Raw genomic sequence first — 16,124 nt, forward strand, 5'->3', positions numbered from 1 at the left:
GCCACGGGGCTGCTTTTCTGTGCAGGGCCACCTCTGTTCTCAGCTGCATGGTTTTCCATGATGCCGGCAGGATGGCTTAGCAGCTCACAGCTGGAGCGGAGCCTCGCTCGGTTCCACCTGAAGCCAAGCAGAGCCAGCTTGGCCCACCGGCCATGGCTGGAACTCTGTGGTGGCAGAATCTCAGCCAAGCCATGCTGCAGGTCGACCTGGCCATGTGGCAGAGTGGGTCCCAGCCCAGCCAGCGCTGCAGCAGAGCAGGGCCCCACCGTGCCAGGCCACATGGGCCACGCAGCGGAGCAAGGCCTGGCCTGGCCAGCATCCAGTTACCTGTTCAAAGGCTGGAAGCAAGTCCCAGGGCTTGTTCGTCTTTAAGTGTGATTTCACCAAGGCCCATTCAGCTATCTTAAGTGGTTTAATAGAGTGTCAATATTCAAAACTAGCTAGCTGATTGGTTCTGCCAGGTCTGCAGGAAGATGCTTACAGGGAATCACTTCCATAGCTCATAAATTTTTTTCCTTAACTAAGAACTCAACTACATTAAACCATGACAACCACTTATTCACTTCTCACTCACACTGCAAATACAGAGGAAGAGCACTTGGATTTTCTAGTTCTCACCACCAGCAGTTTAACAAGACTATATTCCTGCTTATTCTCTGAAAATTTCAACAGAGAAAAAAAGCAAGTAAGCTATACATATAAAATCAGCATTTCCTCTGATTTCCATTTCTACATTGAGGCAGACTAAAAGAAAAAGTCATTTCTATTTCATACCAGGGTATAGTACTCTTGAAAGGACTGAACTTTAGGCAAGTGACAAGATACACATTTGCTGCAATTTCCAAGTATAAATCACCATGTGCCATCTGCCATTCACAAAATTCTTCACTAACCTTACAAAAAAATTGCTTGTAACAAATTTCTTCCAACATGCTCTGATCAGATCTGTGGTTACCTCAACCCTTCATGCCAAACACGGGGTGCCAAACTGGCAATTAAATACCACACAGCTGATCACACTTCCCCCATCCATAATGAGACTGGAATGAGAATCAGGAAAAAAGTAAAAATGTATGAGTTAAGAACAGCTTAATAACTGAAACAAAGTAAAAATTATTTTTATTTATTATTATCATAGAGAGAGAAAGAGGTAAAACCCAAAAAAGCCCAAGTGATACACAATACAAACTGTCGTCAGCCACTCTTCTGAGTAGCTCACCCATGTTATATACTGGGCATGGCATTCTGCAGTATTGAATAGCCCTTCGGCCACTTCAGGTCATCTCTCCTGGTCAGGTCCCTCCCAGACTTTTGTGCATCTCCTTACTGGAAGAGTGCAAAACACTGTAAAGTCCCTGATTGAGATTAAGCACTGTTGGGCAATGACCAAAACATCAGTGTGTTATCAGCATTATTCTCATACCGAATCCCAAACACAGCCCTGTACTAGCTAAGCACACAAGCTAGTATTAATTCTGCCAGTTAATACTAACACACAAGCACACAGTGTCAGATGTCACCTGCATCACCTTTCACTACATCACAGATGAAGCCCATTTCCAAAAGTATAAATTGATTTACCAATTAACTTGCAGTTGCTATGTAAACATATGAAATTAAATTATGCATACAGAAAATCAGAGTCAAAAGGAAACCTATTATCAACCTTTTAATCCTCATCTTCTCTGTGTGTGAAGAGCATAAGAAATCACAGAGCCTGTATTCTTTCCTATAAGCCTGAGGCTCTCTCTTCTTTGTAATTAATTTTTTTTTTTAATGTGAAAGGGTAAAAGTTTTAAATACATCTGATTTCCTGTAGTCTTTATGCAAAAGGGTAAGGAAACAAGAAAAATCCATATTCAAGTGGTTCAGCAATTAGAAAAGCTGCAGGATTATTTTGGCCAATGTCTGATTTCAAGCACCAGGCACAACAAAGTTATTATTGCATAAATTAGCATGATAAAAATTCCTCTTAACCAAAACATGTCACCAAAGCACACCAATTTTCATAGAAAAGCTGCTCTAAAAATAGCCCTGTACCAAATCAACTGAATATACCCTGGCACTTTGACACAATGAAGAAATTCAGTTATTTAAGGATTGTTAACCAATTGTTAAACTATTATTAACTCACACTAACTGTCACAATCACACATCAGCATTCTTGCCTGGCTACCAGACTCTTAAAATCCTGTTTGTGAAGATACTCACAAGATTATTCCCTTATCTCACCGTAACTAAGACCATGCTTAAGCATGTAACATATTGTACTATGAGGAACCTCAGTGTGTATCACAAGCAGAATTAATAACTTTGAACTAATTATGAAGACATGTGTAGAGCATTAGAAAGGCTGAATTTTTGCCCAGCTTCATTGCAGTGTAAAAAATACAAATCCTGCCCTTCACAGATCTTTTTTCTACCAGCTTCCATCTATCTTAGGGTCCAGGCCCCTAAGCAATGAGCACACAGACCAGCCATGCTGTCATCCAATCCATGCTCTTGTATAACACTTCTTCCTCAGTTAAAAACACCTTCTCACTAACTTACTGGGTAAAGCTGCTCCTTGATAAGCACAATGTTTGCAAGAACTCCTTAAGAAGATTCGACTATATAACATCTTTAGATCAGGTGGCAGAAAGATAATAAAGGCTATGAAGAATTTGCTATGCTGGAAGTCCATTAGCTGTTTCTATTAATTTTATGATTTCTTAGTAACTCAACACCTTCTTTATAACTATGATCTATCAGTTGTAACTTCTTAAATCTGTTTTACAATTTCATTATTGCATTTCTTCATTACAAACACTAATCTGAAACAGTAGGCACAAGTACTGAGTTACATGGCCTAAATTTAACACAAAAAATATTGCTATGCTACAAACTAATCAGAAAATGTTGGCCTTCCAATTCAATTCTGTTAACTCCTAACACAATATGTAATTCTTTCAAGGACTTTGTGGAACTCCAGAGTCCTACATTCTTTCTCCAAACAATGCCTACTTTTGGTATTTTTCTCACACACAAGAACTCAGTTATACCCTGGCCAAATCATTAAGACAAGAGAGCGTAATACATACTCCAGTGTCATAGTTAAGAGGCCTTCAGAGGTTCTCCTGCAGACAAAATCACAACTACGAGGAGACCATTCTAAGGCAAAATCTGCACTGCAATGATATTATTGCTAACTTAATTATTGCACTTAGGTGTCTACGTAATTACCTATTTTGTGATATTACATAGCTGTACAATCTAAGAAATAAAACTTCCAGAGCTTTTATTGACTACTACACAATGAAAATGTGCAAAATATTAGAAAATACAAAGTTATAAAAAGAAGGCAAACATGCCCAGGATGCACTTTATGAAATAGAGAGACAAGTAATATAGAATAACTGTAAAATTTCCCTGTGTATAAGTCCCTCATATCAGCATTGTAATCAGACATTTTCAGTCCCCTTGCACAACAGTACTGCACGCTGACAAATATGCCCATAATTACCCAGAAAAACAAAGGATAGTGTGAATAAATGTGAACAAACCTCACTCAAATTATCATGCATTAGCACTTTACATAACATTGAAAGAAGCTTTTTAGCTAATCATGGGGAAAGCTTTAGCCAAACAAGCCCAAGCTATGAACCTGATCCAATAAACTCCACAGCCTGTCCATAAACCCTCAATTTCTTGGTGACCAAGTAGTCTGGCTATGTCTTAAAAGTGTCTCATTAAACAACTCAGAATTTAAATAAAAATACAAGCATGTAGTTTGTCCAAAGTTGCCAGCTAAAGAGCTAAGTTGTCTAGCTAGATTAAAGAACCGCATCCTTCTTTTGAAAAGTTTATAGCCATTGTAAGGCCCTGTTAAATCCTCAAATGATCAGCTAGGGGAATATTAATCCTACATTAGTCTTAATACTGCAGAAGTGAAAACATGAGCTCAGCAAAGTTCAATCATCCACATTTATGCCAGTATGTAGCCCAAGAAATCTGAAGAACTAAAAACACTAGAGATCAACACTAGAAAAGCACACATAAAGCAAGATGAAATCTCATTAATGCTACAATTATTTATACAATCCAAGCTGCAAATGCATTTCACTAGCTATGATGACAGGAAAAGTGCTTTCTAAACAAATCCTGCACATTCTGAAGTGCATGACTTGTACATAACAAAGCTGATACTAAAGAACAGAAGTGTATATTACATGCTTGATAACACATTTTATTCCACATGTTTTTGGTAATTGCAAAATCTACATAATTGTTTCTTCTATATCCTAAGAAAAGGGAAGGACCTCTATATCCCACCACAGTCAACTAAAGCTTGCCATTACAAATTAGTACCAGGCAGCTACAATTTCCAGCCTCCACTGCCAAAACATTGAACTGTTTCTTTGTAATGTCCACACACTAGAAAAACAGCATGTGTTAATTTGCAGTTAGTTAAAAGACACAAAAACCTGTAGCCTTCACTACATTAAACCACCTTTCAGTATTACAATAGTCTCTCTCCGCCTTAATACTATGCTCTGAAGGCTATACACTTCTTTTAGCTTCTAGTCAAAAATAAACTAACCAATACTGTGAAGTCCACCCATCATCAGTGGGGAATCCAAACTTTCTGGCTCCACACTACACAAGACTTGACAAAATAGTTCTTCCTAAGATGCTTTCTGGGAGGCATCTCTTGACTGCCTACTTTGGGCAGTCCCCTCTACTGAAAGCACTGTTGAAAAAAAAAAACAAAAAAGCACAGACTAATACATCTACTCTGCTATACACAAAATTATTAACTAACATGGAAAAGTAATAAATAACTATAGGCTACTGCATCATAAAATAAATGTGTTCATATTTTGAAAGATGAGATTATTTTAATCTGTGTGCTCTAATACATAAAATTGCAATGTCCACAAGCTTTAATCCACTATCAAAATTAAACAAATTACATAAAGCAAGCTCCAGCAGAAGAAAAAAGTATGAAGGAAGATGGGACAAAAAATCAAATCTCTAAAGGTCACCACTTCCCACAGGTAAATTAACTAAAACACACTTTTTTTTTTTCCTTTTCTTGAAAATTTTCACCCACACTAACTATGGGACAACAAACATTTGACAAAGAATTCTTCCTGGGAACTTTTTTCAGTAGATAACAACAAGAAAACAAACTTGTCCAGAGAAAGGCATGTACGGGAAGCCCCGGCATTTTTATTTTGAGGCTGTTTTGCACAATAACCATGTTTGCACCACTAGGTCTGCACAAGCAGGAAAGGAAACAAGTAGTAGAAAATTGTGCCTTAATCTGTATTAGTTTCAACAGCGATTTTACTTAAAAGTAAAAACTCTGTGAGTAGATTCATCATTTTTAAGAAGTTGTTAGCATATTCTGTAAGTAGGTACCATCCAACTCCTTGTACTGTTCAGCAAAGCAAATTCAAAAATCCAAAATACTGGATTAGTGCACTTTCAGATAACTGGAAACATAAAAAGTACAGTTTGCATGTTCAACTGTTACTGGGCATGCAAATAGTTAATGCTCAGTGCAATTTGGGTTTGCACACTTATGTTTGAATTGTTCCTTTAATAACGGTAAATGTGCAAGCAATTACGTCTGCCTACTTTATGTATCTGGCTTCAAAAGAGATCCTATCTATCAGGAATTCCAAATCTGTTACTTAGGTTATTTGACTGTATTAACAGTGAAAATAAATATATGGAACATAATGCTTTGTATTTGTGATATGACGCCAAATCTCATGGTTAGGTTTGTATTCTTCAGATATCCACCATCATCAGAAAGACTCAAGTTTATAAATGTTAGGAGTATTGAAGATTTTAATAGATTCTACAAACTTAAGAAACCAAGAATCTGGCAGATAACCATATTCTGAAGATCCTGAAACCACCTCTATTTTACCACAAAGCTCTAAATAGTTTGCAAGCTTCATTACAAGTTTATATTTCTATGTCTGGTACTACCCTACAGCAACAATGTTTCAAAACTATAAATTGGCTTAATTTGAGCCCATAAATTTTGAACTGAAAAATTACCTGAATTCATTCTGTAGATATTCTTCTCCCAACCAGGCTCACAGCATGAAAAACATCTTAAAATAAGTGATCTGGGACAAAGGGCAAAGGAAAAAAAAAAAAAAACAAACTACAGAAAAAGTATTTTTGTCATTTTTATCTGCCACTCAAGATTCAAGAGTTTCTACTTTTTTTTTTTAATAAAACACATGTATGAAATCCATAGTCCTAGCTGGAAGCAGCATGTAACAGCCTCCAGCAATGGCAAAAGTAAGTTATCAAGAACCTAACTAGTCTCCACATCTTTACAATTGCTAACAGCAGGTATCTAGATATAAATAAGTGTCAGGGTAGCTTATAATACACATTTTCAGAATACCATCTAATTCTTCAGCAATGTATATACCAAGGAATCCTTAAACAGAGAGGATATTACTGCATTTTGCAGAGTTTGATGGTTTTCCCCCATGATTTTGAACTTCTGTAGGCCTTTAATATCCAAAACATTTCATGATGAAGCACTCTACAAACAAAAATATGCTAAGTGATATATCTTCCTCTGTGTATGTTGAATATTTCACATTTTAGTTTCATCTCATAGCTTATGTGCAAGCTGAGAACAACTATCTAACTGCTCTTATCTACCTTCAGACCATACAGGTCTTACAGATCTTTACCATGGTCTCATAGTCTATTTCTCTCCTAAGCAGAAAACTTCTAGTCTCACTACAGAAAATCCATTCCATACTTCTGATCATCTGGACCTCTACCAGTTCCAGTATATTACTTTTAGTCAAGGGAAAAAAAATATCCAAGCTGAAAGCACTATTTAAGATGCAAGTAAACCATCAACTGTGTAGCATTTTCAAACTTGGGTGTAGTCCTCAAAGATTCCATCTCTCAGTTTTCAAAAACTTGTATTACAAGTACCTAAAATTTCAGGAAAATATTCATTGCTAATGCAGCCTATGATAATGCTGGGGATAGAAATCACAGGTGGTAGATGTGAACTCCTTCCTAATTAAGCACTTTTTTAAGCAGAGTTTTAGTAGGCCTGTCATTTCTGCCTATATGGCAATTAATTAACTCCTTCAACAGGTCCCCTCCCAAAAGACACGCTTATAGCTTGGATTTCACAAGCCCTTAACATCAAAACATATATCCTTTTTTCAGGGATATGCTACAGTAACTGTGATAATAATTTTCCCAAGGAACCACTATATCACAAATCATATATTAGAAGCTGAAGGACAGTATGAAAGGGGAGAAAAAAGAATAAACAAAAACCACAAAACACATAAATGAGGCTCTATAACCTGAGAAACAGAAAGATTTACTTGTCTCTCTTAAAGCTGCTTAGTTATGGAACATCTGAAACTGCATTCCTGCACCACTAAAAAAGTTCACTTTCAGTGAAGACTTACATTCTCATAAAAAATTTCATAATCCAAAGACTAGTTGCAATTCCACTGCCCTCACATTTTGGTCTGATTTACCACAGAACAAATACCTAGTGGCCAAGCCATATCCAGCAATGTCATGCCTTTCTGTTGTTATGACTGAAAGCATGCACACTAAAGCAAACCACACATATGATCAGCTTGCATGACCAAAAGCTCCTCACTCCAGACTGATCCCAGGCCCCTGAAATGACATACCATTTAACCGGAGTGGCAGACCACCTAATGAACTCACAGAATGGTATCTGGGAGCTACATGGCTCCTACCCATAATATTATATCAGACAAATGGAGCAAGTTCAACTCTAAAGGGTCTTGAAGGGAAGCCGTATGAGGAGCAGCTAAGACCACTGCTCAATCTGGAGGAGGCTGAGGGGAGACCTCACTGCAGTTACAACTTCCTCATGATGGGAAGAGGAGGGGCAGGCACTCTCTGTGGTGAGAGTGACACACCAGAAGAAATGGCCTGAAGTTGTGTCAGGGGAGGTTATAGGTTGGATATCAGGAAAAGGTTCTTCACCCAGAGGGTGGGTGGGCACTGGAATGAGTTCTCCAGGAAACTGGTCACAGCTCTAAGCCTGACAGAGTTCAAGAAGCATTTCGACAATGCTATCAGACACATGGTGTGATTTTTGGAGTGGTCGTGTACAGAACCAGGAGATGAACTCAGGGGTCCATGTGTGTCCCTTCTAATTCAGGACATTCTATGACTCTGCACACAGCTGCATCACAATAAATCTAAAGGAGATTTCTACACTGTGAGTATAGAAGTTTCACCAACTCATGTAAGTATAAGCTATACTGTAAACTTCAACGGCAACAAATCGTTGCAAATGTTGCAAACAGAGGCAAATGTTAAGAAAACGTTTTCCCCTCTATTGTTTTTCCAAGTTTTAAATATTTTACTTATCTCCGTTTTGAAATATTTATCATAATTTATTCAAATCAAATACTCCAAATACTTCCATCAAGTCAAACCCAGACATGAAGAGTTTGATTTCTAAAACTTGGAGTTTCTCCCACGTTTCTGTTTCTATGTCTTTATTTGTAGCTCAGTTCACAGACTTCTACACTTTTCCCCAATTTAATCTTAAATGGAAATTACTCTTTTTCAAAACAGTTTTTGATTATAGACAATTTTTCCAGCTTCAAAGCCATAGGCTCATTTACCATTTTGGCAACTTAAATACTTTTTTAATCAAAGAAATAAACTGTGAAAGTGAAATAACTGAGCACAGTAATGTCTGTCATACAACATCTACCCTGAATTTACATATTTATCTAGGTCTTTTCAGAGACAAGCTACCTGCTAATAAATAGTCTTTTAATTTTATTACACAAAATCCAGCGGGATATCACAGGTGTAATGAGGTAAATCCCAACAATCCAATCAAGTGACTCTACATATTACTGGCAGGAATGCCGCAAAGGACCTGGAGCGTATTTTGTTTGTAAAAATTCCCTAAAATATCTGCATCAGTCAATGAATTATCCCTCCTTGTCTGAGAATCAGAAACTGACTAGACACTGGATTTTTTCAGAATTCAGTTTTCACTACGAGATGTGTTTTGAACTTTAACTCTAAAAACTTAAATTTCAAATCCTGACATGTTTTCTAATCTTTGTTTATACAGATTATAATGATTATATAGATGGTCCTCAGTTTTCAGGGTATATTATCCCAAATACAGTGTCCCAAGTATATTGTCCCAAATAGCCTCAAAATGTCCCAAATATTGTCGCAAATGTTGGACATAAACAAAATTACAGATAAAATGAGTACTTGCATAACTCAGTAGTACAACTACTCACACAGACAAAGCCAACAACTCAACTGCTATGTGTAATTCCGTAATTTTAAATTGGTGAAAATAAGTTGGAGGAAAGGGCAAGACTATAGCAGAATTAATTATGACATACAATGCCACCTACAAAACCTGAAGCAAACAAACTCTAAGTCTTCATACAACAAAACTACAATAAGACTTCATTTAGAACAGATATTGGGACTTTGGACCAGCAAATTCTTATTAACACCTTCATTATATGATTTGATTACACAACAGTTACTACTCTCCAAGTACAAAATATTGTTTATCTTCAAAATATCCTATGTGTCTTCTGTGATTCTAAACAAAAATCAAGAAAAGAACTCACTACATCACTTGCTGATTTTGAGAGATGAATTATCAAACTATCAAGTGACTATGGAGGTTTTTTACTAGAGAAGTACTAAAATTTTAACATTTCACAACATCATTTTTTGAACCATCCCTGTGATCATTTAGAGATCTTGCAAATACCTTATATTGAAGAATTATAGTAATACATCTTCCCTTCGAAGCTCCATGTGTACTGAATTCATGTTTCAAAAGTTGTTAGGGTGAGGCTTTTTTAATTTAAATTGGAGGTGGTAGGATAGAAATACCACCTTTAACAGCACCACAACCCTACTCACATTCTGTTTAGCATGATGTTGATGAAATACATCTCACTAAAAGAAAACTAAGAAAAAAATTGAATATCAAAGTGAATTGAATACCAAAGTGCAGAATTAAGAATCAGAGCAACTAAGAGCTGCTTAAACTCAGAAAGTCCTTAATCTATAACCTACTCGACCCAAAATTTTATAATACAGTTAAGCATAAAATTGCATTCTTAATAATTACTATGTTTGCTAATATTACCTTAGGAATATTCTAATAATGAGCAGTTGACAATATAATTTTATTATTTGAACGCAATATTGATTGTGCACTCAGATTTAGTGCAGAACTATTTATTTGATTTGATTAAAATTAGCTCAAGAGATACTAAATACTCCATGCAATATTCAGCAATAATTAAAGAGTAAAACTTACATGATTTGATTTTTTTCCTATTTTATCATATTTACCATTAAAAATAAAAGACTTCTGAGACCAAATCAGATTAGGTTTTTTTAATAACAAACACTGACAAAAGACTTTCCTCCCATATACTTTATTCCAGATCTGATCCAACAGCTATTTAACTATGTCCACATATTTGGGTGATACATATTGTTTCCTGGGTCAGTCTTTAGAAAGGACACTGATACCACCAACACCACTTCAAATTTAAGCTGAGAAAAAAAATAGTATGAGGGTCAGTAGTTCAACTTACTCTCATTTCACCTACTGAAACAGGAATCATGCTTGTGTTTTCCATCTTCTTATGTTTGGAAAATACTTCTCTGAAGCAATGACACCAGCTATTTATGACAGTACAAGCAAAAATAAAGGTAAAGCCCAAGTCAAATTTGATCCCATATACATAAAAAAACCCCACTGCATTAGGTGTCACTAAGTTTCTTTCTTGTGGAAAAAGTGATTCCACTTAAAAAGTGCTCATTTAGTAGCCACTAAATAGTAACTTCAGTTCCTATAGTTGGTAATTCTCAGCAAAGAATCATAAATCTGCACTTCAAAAAGTAAAATATAAATGCTGTTTATTTTCTGAGCTAGTATAATTGTTTTAAAAAACACACGGACACACGAGTATTTTTCCTAACATAGTTAACCTATGAAAAATAATATTTTGTGCACACTTCCCACTCACTTTCCAGCTAAAATCAGAGAAGAGTAAGCTCACTAAGAGAAGACTACTACTATGGCAGAGACCTGATCCCAAAACCAGCGTCGAAAGCGTTTTATAACCGTGGACAGATGTGGAACAGGCGCTTAATTCAGTTCTTCACTCAGCACACAACCCTGAAGTCTTAGCTACGCGCAGGAACGAACGAGCTGCACCAAAAAGAGACTATCCGGAAAGCCCGCAACAATTTCATTTCATCAAAGCCCTGACAGACACGGAGAGAGATAAAGCTCTATTTCACTGCGTCCACGCATTTCGACCACGCGAAGAATCCTCCCGGAGTCCGGAACTCCCACCGGCAGCCCCGACCCACAACTGCCGGCCGCGAGCAGGAACGGCAGACCCACTTTTCCCACTGCTGCCGGTTTCGCTTCCTCACCTCGGTCCCAGCCCCCACCCTCTCGTCCGCGGCACGAAGACCCCGCACCCATCCCCTCCCGGCGCGGGGACTGCCGCGTCCCCCTTCACGCTTTCGGGAGCTGCCCGGGGGCATTTCGGCCGCTCCGCCCCGCGCCCCGGAACTTGGGCCCGCCCGGCGATGCCTCGCCGCCGGGACCCAGCTCCGACCTGGCCCCGACGCACTTCGGCCGCCCCGCCGCCTCCCCCGCTCGCAGCCCCATACCTCCTCGCCGCACACCCGCGGCCGCCGCCAGGGCCAGCTCAGCGCCCCCTCCACACCTGTCCGGGAGAGGCTCCAGCGGCCAGGCGCGGCCGGAGGAAGGGATGGAGGGGCAGGTGGGGCGGGGCGAGGCGGTGCGGGACGGGACGAGACGGGAGGGGAGGGGAGGGGAGGGGACTGGGCAGGGCAGAGGAGAGGAGAGGAGAGCAGGAGCAAGAGCGGGGGCGGGGGCAGGGGCAGGCCTGCTCCCTGCCGTCGCTGCCGAGTCCCCCGTCCCCGCGAGGCTGTCGTTACCCCTGCCCTGCCCGCGCGGCAGACGCCTCGCTCCCAGATTTCGGATGACAGCTGCTGGACGCGCACGCGCGCTCGCAGGGGGCAGCGCACGTGACCCAGGGCGCGGCGCCTGGTGCGTCACGTGCCAGGAGCTGGGGGCGGAGTCGAGGGCGCTTCCGGGCGGGCAATCGGCGCTGTGGGAAAGCGGAGGAGGCAGCGGGTCGGGCCGACCTCGCAGCCTTCTTGGCCGGATCCACCGCTTCTGTGGGCCGGAAAGGAGCTGCCCTCTTCTCTGGGCCGGGCCCGTGAGCGGCCTGTGCGCTTACCGGGACGCACGCGGGGAAAATGCCAGCGCAAAGCTTAGAGCAGTCCGGTCTGTTAGAGAATCACAGAATCGGTTATGTTGGAAAAAACCTTTGAGGCCATCGAATCCATCCTATGACCGAACGCCACCAAGTCAGCTAGAGCGTGGCACTGAGTGCCAGATGTTTTCTTGAACACTTCCGGGGGCGGTGACTCCATCGCCTTCCTCGGCAATCGATTCCACTAACAGCCCTTTTTGTGAAGAAATCCCTCTACACTTACTCCTGTTGTAACCTGGTGGATCTCTCAGAGCAAGCTGCAAGGTCGGCATGGTTATCCTAATTAATCTGTATGCCATAGTGTCTCATATCAAGCAGTACTGCTGTACAAGTGTGGTTTTGTTTGCAAAAGTTTTGTGTTGCTTTTGGTGACAAAGGCCCATAGTGCTCAATGGGATGTCTTTCCTTTCTGAAGTGCCATGGTACACTGACACTTCATGGTATACACATGGTATAATTTTGACTGTTCAGATGCTGCTAAAATGAATCGGTCTGTAGTTCACTGTGATATGGTTTGCCTTTTCTTACTCATCAGTAATCTATGTTAATCTTTTATTTTGCTTCTGCTTGCAGTGTTCTGGAAAGTAGTAAAAAACAACCAGAATATGACCGAAGGACAAGACCTCTTTAGTCCTTCCTCATGTATACCTATGATGTTAAAAGAAGTTATAATTATATTCAACTTTGAGAGTCAAAGACTTTTTTTAATACTAAAGAAGCCCGAAAATACAGGACTTTCTGGGCTGGTTTTTTTTTTTTTTTTGGGGGGGGGGGTGGGCGGGGGAGCATACCTATTGCTGTAAGTTTGCTGTGCTCAGAGACATTTATGTTATTTTTTCATTTCAACACAATATTATGCACTAACCAAATTTGTGCAGCTCTATCTCTGAATATCTCTGTAGGGCACTACTATGTCTAGCAGTGTCTAAAATGAGTCCTCCTCTTCTGCCTAGGGAAACAAATTTCATTTTACTGAACATGAGTAGAAGAAACAGAAGGAGTCAATTACCTTCTTCCTTAAACCTTTGGTGGGGTTAATAAAATACTTTTTTAATGCTTACAAGAAAAATGTGCAGCTGAATGCAGTTTCTCATTGTTATCTGCTTGCTAGTTCACTAGGAAGCAGAAAAGATTGATGACTTTACATTGTTTTCAAATGTGATCTCTAAGACTCATGCAGAGTATTTGTTGAAGAGAAAGTACAGTGATAACTCTTGGCGTTTTATCAAGTCAACACTCTCCTCATCTGTTGTTTTTTTCAGGTTACAACTCTCTGTGAGGTCACAAATTGCTAGAGCATGCATCTCCAACAGCCACTGGCTCAAGCCAGTCCCAAGTTATGGACTAAGGGTGCACATGGGTAGTGTGAGAGCATTAATCTTCATAGTGCTGTGGCTATGGAAAGCTATGCCTTGGCATCGTTTTTCAAAGCCAGTAGCTAAGAACTTCTGTTTTGATAGATGGAAGTAAGGACAGGGGCCTTTTTCAGAATAGTTATGTAGCAATGTGTGATCAATAAATCAGCATTTTGGCTTTATTAAACTGCTCTGGCACAGTATTTCCAGTACATGCTTATCTTGCATGGGTGCATCTCAAAGCACCTGTGAATTTGCTGCCATGTTCTACCTGGGAGGAAGAATCTTTTAATTACTCAGATTTAAGAAAGCTTTTCTGCACTTTCTTCCTGGCTTTCATGTTTTGGGCTATGTTTTTAGATTAGGGTTAGCTAGTAACAAATACCCTGGTCCCATGACAACAACCTCTAAGAGAAAAGGATAACCTGTTCCTGTGCTTTAAGTTGCTGATACAATATCTAGGGTATCATAAACTTCTGAACAAAAAAAAAAAAAAATTTTCTTTTTTTTCTGTGTGACAGTGTATTTTTTTTATTTCACAGTAGTCAGGAACCATTCCTGATTTGAGGAGTTGACATCTGTTTGAGTTACAAATTTGTCTTCTGTGACACTTCCAGGTCCCTGTTTCAGTGTGCTACCACTCGTGGTGAAATTTTTTTCCATAACATACCCTGAATTTCCTGTATTACAATGAATGTGCTTGTCTTGTCTGATCATTGTGTTTTTCCAAGGAGGCTCCATCTGTTATAGATGGGTAATATGATGATTGGCTCTCACAATTAAGAGATTAATATTTTGTGTATGTTAAGAGAAGTTTCATTGTTTGTTGTTTGGACATCCACTGTTCTCCCCATAGTCCCCTTCCCCACTCTGAATTATTGTAATCAGACAGCTTTGGCTGTCAAGGAAGGCTTGTTACTAGGGAGGCGGGGCATGGCAACACCTGACCTCCAATCAAGTAGCAAGGAAGTAGGCTCCACCAATGGACAGCAAAGAAGAAGATTTTGGGAGTGACCAGGGTTGCCTGATGCATGGTATATAAAGGTGGAGCAGCCATTTTGTAGATGAGCACATGGTGATCAGTCATATGCTCATGGATCTCTGCCCTTTTTCCTTATTCAGTTCTTTGTTGTATCTGTGAAGGTTTAATAAACCCTGAAAATTTTAGAAGTGAGGAGTTGTTTCTCACACATCTTTGCTATGCCCACCCACTGGGTAATGGTGGACAGCAATAAGGTTGCCCTGAAGCCCCATCCTCTTAAGGCTGAACAGACCTAGCTCCATCAGTTGCTTCTCATTAGAGATATTCTCCAGTCCCTGACAATGTTGTGGCCTTCTGCTGGACGTCTGGAAGCCTGTCAATGTCCTTCATATACTGAGAGTGGAAAACTGGTCACAGCATGCTATTTCACCCAAATTGGAGCAGAATATTTCATTCTGGTTTTAAATGTAGGTCATTTCCATATCACATAGCAGCAACACTAAAAAATCATATCAGAATTTTAAGTAATGTATTTTCCTAACATTGTAGTCACATAGCTATCTAAAGTTATTTTAGATGTATGAAATGCTGACTTCTAGAATTCCACTGCAATACTTCTTGAAACACATGAGATGGCAGCAAATAGCAGAAACAAAACACTGCTAGCCCAAAGCAGAGAAGCTGATTCCAGTGGGACAGGTTTTGCCCCACTCCTGATACAGTTGTCTAGACTGTGTAGATTGCTGCAGCTTCTGTTATGGTGCATTGAGTTATAAATTACAATGCGAGTACTGGCTGTAATAGTGTCAGGAATGTCCACAAATGCCAGACTTTTATGTCTAAAAAGGAGACAGAGGAGTCCTCCAGCTTTATTCAGATAAAATGGGAGAGTCCTCTGGGGCACATGCCCATGGGGTTTTCTCTCTCAGTGTTTCAGAGAGCACAGCCTGCTTTTATCCTAAACTCTCTGCCAAATGTTGCCCTCTTCCTTTCCCCATTGGCTGAGGTACTAGGAAGGTACAGCCTTCCTGAACTGCCAACCACATATTTTCCCCCCAAAACCACCTGCTGCATATTCCCCCCTTGAACTTACTATTTCACCCCTAAGTTCAGAAGTTCAGGCTTGTGCAGAACCTTGTTTGGGCTCTGCAACCACCTGTTGCCCAAAGTTAGTAGAGACATTAAGACCCATTTCAAAGACATTAACACCCATACCTTCATCCCTTCACTCATCACATTATTTGTAAAGACAATACCACACATCTTTCTTCTCAATAACCACTGAAAATTTCTGTGGCCTGTATGTTTCATTACGAGTTTGCAGTTTGGTGATGCTATATAACAGAAGAATCAACTTTTTTTTTTTTTTTTTCCCTTTAACTGTGTATCATCTGTCGGTTTTGCATCTTTTTCATCATGTTTTTA

The 16,124-nt window shown here is 39.8% G+C and overlaps 2 protein-coding genes across 6 annotated transcripts in view; one reads left to right on the plus strand and one right to left on the minus strand.

Moving 5' to 3' along the window:
- The window catches only part of KDM4C (lysine demethylase 4C), a 247,789-nt gene extending 235,975 nt beyond the window's left edge, over positions 1-11,814 (minus strand). For all 5 annotated transcript variants that reach the window (XM_053932680.1, XM_053932685.1, XM_053932686.1 and 2 more), the window contains exon 1: positions 11,731-11,814. The gene's annotated coding sequence lies outside the window, so the exon portion shown is untranslated. The remainder of the gene's footprint in view (positions 1-11,730) is intronic.
- LOC128782241 (translation initiation factor IF-2-like) lies at positions 153-14,887 on the plus strand. The gene is made up of 3 exons (XM_053932488.1): positions 153-337; positions 11,378-12,626; positions 13,625-14,887. The coding sequence occupies exons 1-2, from the start codon at positions 153-155 to the stop codon at positions 12,495-12,497; spliced, it is 1,305 nt and encodes a 434-aa protein (XP_053788463.1). The 3' UTR covers positions 12,498-12,626; positions 13,625-14,887.
- The last annotated feature ends 1,237 nt before the right edge of the window (positions 14,888-16,124 follow it).

The sequence above is a fragment of the Vidua chalybeata genome, chromosome Z (genome assembly GCF_026979565.1).
Source record: "Vidua chalybeata isolate OUT-0048 chromosome Z, bVidCha1 merged haplotype, whole genome shotgun sequence".
NCBI classification, from domain to species: domain Eukaryota; kingdom Metazoa; phylum Chordata; class Aves; order Passeriformes; family Viduidae; genus Vidua; species Vidua chalybeata.